Genomic DNA, 8,057 nt, shown 5'->3' on the forward strand with positions numbered 1-8,057 from the left:
CCTTCGTCATGTCAAAAAATTTGTAGTGAATGAAAACTTTAAACAAAGCCCCCGAGCCAGAAAGAAAACTACTAATGAAGATAGAATTATTTATAGGTTATCGACCAATGTTCCGTTTAAGACTTCCAGTGCCATTTGAAGCGAACTTTCAACTAACTGTGTAGTAAATGATTCCTCAAGGACCATAAGACGCCTATTACGTGGGTGCGTTGCTGAGAGAAAACAGCTTGTATCAAAACAAAATCTGAAATCAAGGTTACAATTTGCCAAAGCTCACCTAGACAAACCAATTAGTTTTTGGAAAAACGTATTCTGGAGCGATGAATCTAAATTCTGCCGGTTCGGATCGGAGGGTAAAAATATGTATGGCGTTCAAAAAACAGAGAATATGATCCTAGGTACACTATTAAGACGGTGAAACACGGTGGAGGCAACGTTATGGTCTGGCTGCTTTTTCATGGCATGACATTTTGAAGTAGCCAGCACAACCACCCGATCTTAACCCGATGGAGAATTTGTGGAATGATGTTGAGCAAAAAAATCAACCTATTTAACACAATTTTGGCAGGAGATTCAAAATGCTTGGTATGCAATTCTAAAGTCACGATGTGAGGCTTTGGTTGAAAGTTTGCCAAGAAGAATTGCTTCTGTACTGCAAATTAAAGGGTTCCCTACCAAATACTAAGAAAAACTTAAAACTGATAACGTAAAATTTTATCAAGAAACTGTTGAATGTGCTAAATTCGTGTCCAGTCGAAAAATTGATGTTTCTACATTCCATACTTTTTTCTTCTTAAAAATGTTAAACATATTTGATGAAGTACTATGAAAACATAGTATATGTATATGTATATGTAATGTATATGTAATGTAAATAAAATATAATTAATTTCATAATAAGAAAACAAATTGAAAATTAAACGGTTTTTATTTTCGTTAACATGTGTGCTAAATTCTTATCCACCACTGTATATACAACTATAAAATTGCTTTTCTTACTTTTTTTTAAATTCAAAATTTAAACAAAAATTAATCTTTTTTATTGGTTCAATTTTTTTATTCATTGTTTTTTTTTGTTTAACATTCAAAACAAAGGGAGAAGTAATTTTAAATTTGCAATCTAAATTTTAAGAAAATAAGAATGTGGTGTATATACCTACCTTAAATATATCCATATATACATATTCATATAGATATATGTGTATATAAGTGTAGATTTACCATAGCAAATTCTACCAATGAGACATCTCTATGTTTTTAAAGTACTCAAAGAATTTTTTAAACAAAGTGGCAACATCCCCAGTAGAAACTCAGAAATTTATGATCTACGCACAAACAGCTTGCACCTTATGAATGAACCTTTCACTCGTAGAACACATTTTTCACTTTTTTACATTGCTACAGCACCTAAATTTTTCAATAAACTGCCTGTTTTTATCAGAAACACTACCCGGTTGAGTTCTTTTTTGAAAAAAGTCAAGGACTGGCTATTCACTGTTGAAACTGAGCATATTGAATATATTTTAAGAATCCCAAATTAATTATCAGCACAAAATAACAATAATTAATTTACCTTTTGAAATTGTTAAGCTAATTTTTTTCTATTTCTTCCTACGTTTTTTTGATTTTTTCTTCATTTTTATCTTTCTTCTTCATTTTTATCTTTTAATTCTACTTTTGTATATTAAATTAAATAATTGTATAATGATTAAAATATTGTGTTCATTTATTATAATTATAATAACGAATTTACTTTGTACTGATTGTCACCCCACATCAGACCTTTATTGAAATTATTTATTGATACGTGTCATTCAACACTAACTTAATAAGTTAAAGAATGATTACTATTTTTTACTTCATTCAATTTAATTTAATTTGTATAATTGTATCTAGCTTTAAGTAATTTATATGAATGAATAAAAAACAAAATGAAAAAAAAAAAAAAAAAAAAAAAAAAAGCAGTAGGGCAAATTATATTTCTTTTGGTGAAGTGGTAATATTTATATATTCTATTAAATAAAAATAAAAATAAGGCGTACTAAGGATCGCCACATCGATATTTTGGAGTGAGTGATATGCTTTGTTAACTAGTCGTATTAAGCTTTCAAATTGTACTTACCTTTGTTCACTTCCATATTTTAATTACTATATAAAGTTAATTTAAATGTGATATTTTTAATTATAAACATGGAATTGGCAATAAAATTTGGCATTTACTAGATATACAAAATATGAATCTCTAGATTTTTAATTAGAAAGGGAGAGATGAGGTGATGAGGAAACCGAGGTAGAAGGCCGGAGGAAGAGGAACGTTGTTTTAAAGGGGTTGTTTAGCGAGAAAACAACCACGTAGGGTGGGTGAAGATTATCTCGCGCATCATTACCATCTAGATGTAGAGCCTGGTATATTTTTTTTGCTAACGAGGAGAGGAGGTCAAAGAATCTACTCCTGAGCTAGCGAGGGATATTTTTTGTGCCAGCAATGACCTCAACAGAGAACAAACTCGTTACAGGTTGTTCCATTGACGAACGAAAAAAATCAGTAATCATGGCTCTATAGTGGTCACAATTGATTGTAACGTTCTGGCCCGCATCGCTTATACAGAAATATGGACCAATTATTCCAGCAACCCATAAAGCATACCATACAGTTAGTTCTTGTTTATGTAACGATTTTTCAACATACCCTTTAGGGATGATTATCACTCCAAATACGGCAGTCTTATAAAGTGAGCTTGATCGCAAAACAAAAACCATGCGATACGCATTACAAACAAAATGATGGTTTTCAAAGTAAATTGGACAGTTTGAAAGCGTTGTTTAGGCGTCAATCAATTCAAACTAGAAATGCCAAACCAAACTGGGCATCAATAAAGTAACACCTGTCAAAAAAAGCGGCTCCAGAAAAAATATTGCCAGATTGAAAACCACATGCCCAAAAAACAATGTTTCCTTTGAAACGATCTCACGAGGAAATGTTAAAATAAGAGTAAAATTATGCAATTTCAAAAAAAATGTCCAGAACTTGTGCAACTTTAGACAGTCATCCAACTACACATAAACTGCTTAAACAATCTAGCCATCACTTTTTTATAACATATTTGTTCACATCTGACAGCATATGGAGAGAATTATAAAGCCTTTGAAAACCTATTCGAAATCGCGATTTACCCATTAATGAACCTTTTTATTTACAATTGAACGTCCATTTCTTCTTAGATTTGCAAATGGTGTGGTGTGAAATCAGTCGAATTTAATTTTATGTTTTTTTTTTCGAGTCACTTATTTCCTGCATCCTATTTCCTTTATCCTTAAACCAAAATTGTTTATCCGATTTAGTATTAGTGAAGGCTTAACAGATACTCAGAGATTTTTTAAGGGAACCTTTCTTCTATACATTAATATGTATTATGTTATTCAGCGATATAATTTTTTTTGAAAATGGAAGCAAAGCCGTCATTGACTGTAACGGCCACTCCTTGCTCATTTTCGAAGAAAAATGGCCCAATCCACCAATATCCGCACCAAACAGTGGTCGCATTCGAAAAGCTAGTGGCTACGTAGTCGAAATTCAACTAGATTTGTGAATGCAAAACTTCACTACAAAGCTAGTCAATCCTGAGCTGTCATATTAATGACAGATGCAAAAGTAAACAAACGCAAAATCGGAAACATTTGAGAAAGTTTTAAGAATTTTAAACAAATAACAACAATATTTTTAAATTAAATAAAAACAAATACAAAGGGAGTGCAATCCGAGGGAGTGCAATCCGAGGGAGCACACAGCGATGAAGGGTTCAGAGAGCTCACTGTAGGCGCATCCCTGACATTAACTTCGTCTTCATATATTAGGCACATTTGTTCGAAGTAGGGCCAGGACATGCGCCCTCGACCTGTGGAAGTTTTTTTGTTGTTATCCAGGATGCGGTTATACCTTATCTTTAAATTGCCCAGCTTCTTTTCCAGCGAGCTCTCTTTAAAATTGTAGCCTTTACCCTCCATCGCCTCCTTAATTTTAAGGAACACCGTCCTGCGCCTGATTTTTGGGTTTCTTAGCTCATGTTTATGCCTGCTACATTCTTCTAAAAACAGAAGAACGGTGCGGTGCTCCCAAGAAGATTCTAAAAAATTAAATCTTTATGAATAGGGTATTCTTTTTTTAAATAAGAGACAATTTAATTTTACCTTTCTCTATATTGCCTGTGTTTTCTTGTGCATAATCAAGATTTGTTGGAGTAGACACTGAATCTGTAATAATATTGTTAGATATATTTTTTAGCTTACTACATTGAAATAATTTAAGATTTTTCAAAATAACTCAAATTTACCTTCCTCCGTATGTTCTGCATTTTGTGCACTCAAATTTTGTTCCATGAATGCTGCGGCATACACTGGATCTGAAACAAAATTGTTAAGTGAATTGTTTTGTTTATTGCACTTAAAAAACATTACCTGTTAAGATTTTATTGCAAATTTCTTCATCTGCCTCTATTTCGTAATTTATTTCTAAATACTGCACAATAAGTTTCATTTTGAAATGTTTGTATCTTTTTTAAATTTTTTCAACAGCTGATTGTGAAACGTCAAAATCAGTGCCAACTAACTTTTTAGCCGAAATTTTTACACTACGTCGGAGGGGAAATTTCAACTACTTTTGTAGCTAGATTTAGCCAATCAGAACCCCTTGACTACGTAGCCACTAGCTTTTCGAATGCGACCAGTGACTCGTTTCGTGTATCGGTTTTTTCAATGTATGCGTGCGGGTCAGCATATGATTTAGAAACGCCTGAACATTTTGAGTAGAGCTTGACTTGAGTAAAACGTGAAGTACCAAAGGTATGGATGTAAACCATTACGTTTAACCCTGCAATTTTTTGATAGTCGTTGAAAAAGCAACTGCGCTCTTTCAAAACTAAATGGGAAGTTATTAAATTGTGATTTGGATGCGTTGTATTAGAACATTAGCTTTCTTGTCAATAAACCAGACGGCACGGCCAAGGCCATAATCCACCGTTTTGTTTTTGAAAACCGTGTGGAAAATATGGAAAAAAATGCTGTACCTCAATATCCTTAAAAAATAAAATTGATTCAAAGTGCAGAGCAATTGGGCATAAGACGCTCGTTTCTCAAAACTGCATTGACTGAAGAATGGGCGACTAAAGGCAGTATTAGAAGGGTGGACATACAAAATATTGAAATTTACATTAATTTGCTGACACTGAATATTTTAATCGTAGTAAAATAAATGAATAGATTACTATTCCCTAATAAACTTTTTAATTAATGATAGGTCAAATAAGCTGTGAGCCACCATAGTAAAAAATGCATTCTACCAGTATTTGTTATCCTACGAATTGTTAGCCATATCCTCATAAAAATTGAATGCCAACAGAGAGTAGTGCTTGTTGTGAAGCTAGCACAGGTAATAATGTGTACAAAATCAAAGTTTGTTAAAGCGAATAAGGTTACAATCCAAAATCTCTTAACTTCCTTGGCTAACTTAATTTAATGTGTTTCTTATGTACTCCAATAAATAGAACTAACTACATTTATACAGACATGTTTCAGTTCAAGTCAAAACTTCTCGGAGATACCTTTTCCAACCTTGGATAAACTAAGTTTCATATTCTATTTTGAAGGATTGAAAACGTTTTAAACAACTACCAGGTTCTTGTGCACAGAAGAACTCACAGAAAATATGCCACTGATTTGAAAGGTTTCTGCGTTTGTTTCAAATTGTAACTGAAGGTCCACAAATTGAAAGAAACTGGATTAAAATTCAGAGAATTACAGAATCAAGTTTAGTTTAGAACTCATGTCAAATCAGAAATAGGTTATGTTCGATTGTAACAAGTTATGTATGTACTTAAACTCACAAGCAACTTACTTGTAGCATTATGAATCAATAAACTATTAAAACAGCCAAGATCCAGTAGCATTTTAAAGTGCCCTCCTAATTTTACTCGAATAAAACTCTCGAGACTACTTTGTGGGTCTTTTCACTTTTACACAATGTTTCATATGAACTAAATCAATGAGAATTTCCATATCCATTATTTTTTTAAAAACTTGTATTTAGTCCATATTTTTTCAATACACAAAAATCAAAGGAATTTCTTAGTTCCTTCGGTTAAAGTTGTTTGTAGCGGGCTGGGTTAGTTGCAATCCACGAATGTTGTGGAAGTCCAACAACTTCAACATCTCCTTGGTGTCAGGATCCACTTCAATGATATCCTGTTCCAAAGCAGATACGGCGGGAACGTAGTTATCACGACGTTCACGCTCTTCTTCTTGCAACTTGATGGAAATACCACGGACCTGTGAGTGACGGAGACGTCCCATCAAATGTGTAACATAACTAAAGGAGAGAAGATAAATTGTGTTGTTGTATAAATAAACAAGTTGCGACTTTTTTTCAATTCCAAATGGAAACTTACCCAGCAATCTTGTTCCTCAAGGGTTTAGTGGGAATGATGGCTACTTCCTCGCATATCCTTTTGTTGGTATGGAAATCCAAGGTAAGGCGGGTGTAGTATTTCTCAATAATGACCTTAGCGGCCTTCTTGATGGTTTTTGTTCTGACACGACCCTAAATTTGAACATAAAAGTACCACAAATTAATGATTTGGAGAAATAGATAAATCATTTTAAAGAGATCACATTATTCACTTGATATTTTAATTGAAAGTTTAATTAAATAGAAAGATGCCATAAGATTTTAAAGATTTTTTTAATAAATTTTGACAAATGACACCTACCATGGCGGACGAGTATACCGGAAAAGAAAATCGAAATGTTTTCTTGTATGGACGTCGAATTGGAAGGTTTTCTTATCGCTGAGCTTCCAGTTTCAATAGATACTTTTCGACATCCGGGGTGCGTTTAAAGAGTAATGTATGAATATAGTACGCTTTTTCGACCAGATTCTATGTTTTTTATTCGTTGAAGTTGAATGCATGATTGTCTCAATTATAGAAATGTCACTGGGTGTAAAGCTTTTTTATCCAGTTTTTCGCAATTTTTTATATTCCACCTACAAATGTGTATCCTATAAAAATCTCAGACGAAACGCAGTTGGTGCGTTAAATAACACTGTGGTAAACGTTAAGAGTATTTATTTAATAATTTTTTTTAAATAATCAGTGATTAGTTTTGCAGTTTGATATTAATCGAAAGCATATACAGAAAAGTAATAAAGCAGCCCTTAACAGCAATTAATATAAACAGCAATTTCAGTGGATTGACTGAAGTTCAGCAGAGGTTTGAATAAGGTACATTTACATATGTAATACGATTCTGCGATGTTTCATTAGTATGACGTTCCGCCACCAGAAATACAATTAAAAGGAAAACTTCAAAAAATTACACATTCTGTCTGTTTTTCTATCTCACAAATCAAATAGGAGGAAGGGAAACACAAATCTCACTATTTATTTAAGCTGCCTGATAAAATAATCAGAAATCTGAAAAGTATAAACATGCCCATATGATTTAAATATTTATTCGTATTGAAAAAAAAAGGATTTTTTTCGGCTAGAATCGTGTTCGGGTGAAACTCACAATAGGGCTGAATGTTTTTTGAAATTTAATTCACTGATATTGCAGGCTCAATTTATTCTTTAAAATAATATCAATCGAAGCCAAATTTGAATGAAATTTTAATAGAAACAACTATTACTGATTCATTGTCGAAAAAAACTCAATGACAGCAAAATTTACTCGTTTTCCACCCACCAAGGAAAAAAAATCAGCTTTGTTACTATCTAAACACGTCGAAAAACAGACTCCTTATGTGTTTTGGTTTTTTGTCATTTTAAGAAATTATTGAAGTTTTGTAAAATTGTCGATAAAAGTGTGTGTTTTCTACATTTAATATTACCTAGTTAAAAAGTTTACATTATTATTCAATTTAATTCAGTAAATTCAGATTTCTTTTAAAAATTGATTTTTTCGGACACATGGAAAACGGGTAGAATTGTTTTATTTTCTGTCATTGTATTAGGCGCCAGTTATATCTATCATAAGTTTTCATTATTGAAAACAAGCATTGGAAT

General features: G+C 32.4%; 2 protein-coding genes across 2 annotated transcripts; both read right to left on the bottom strand.

The window, feature by feature from the left end:
• Positions 1-3,537: 3,537 nt before the first annotated feature.
• LOC129946751 (uncharacterized) lies at positions 3,538-4,715 on the bottom strand. The gene is made up of 4 exons (XM_056057067.1): positions 4,456-4,715; positions 4,332-4,400; positions 4,189-4,251; positions 3,538-4,124 (listed from the first exon to the last, which is right to left on the bottom strand). Exons 1-4 carry the CDS (start codon positions 4,532-4,534, stop codon positions 3,727-3,729), a joined length of 609 nt encoding a protein of 202 aa, XP_055913042.1. The 5' UTR covers positions 4,535-4,715; the 3' UTR covers positions 3,538-3,726.
• Positions 4,716-6,056: 1,341 nt separating this feature from the next.
• Positions 6,057-6,883, bottom strand: LOC129945755 (40S ribosomal protein S17). Its single transcript, XM_056055658.1, has 3 exons — positions 6,762-6,883; positions 6,441-6,592; positions 6,057-6,361 (listed from the first exon to the last, which is right to left on the bottom strand). The coding sequence occupies exons 1-3, from the start codon at positions 6,762-6,764 to the stop codon at positions 6,121-6,123; spliced, it is 396 nt and encodes a 131-aa protein (XP_055911633.1). The 5' UTR covers positions 6,765-6,883; the 3' UTR covers positions 6,057-6,120.
• Positions 6,884-8,057: the final 1,174 nt, after the last annotated feature.

The sequence above is a fragment of the Eupeodes corollae genome, chromosome 2 (assembly GCF_945859685.1).
Source record: "Eupeodes corollae chromosome 2, idEupCoro1.1, whole genome shotgun sequence".
In the NCBI taxonomy this organism is placed as follows: Eukaryota; Metazoa; Arthropoda; class Insecta; order Diptera; family Syrphidae; genus Eupeodes; species Eupeodes corollae.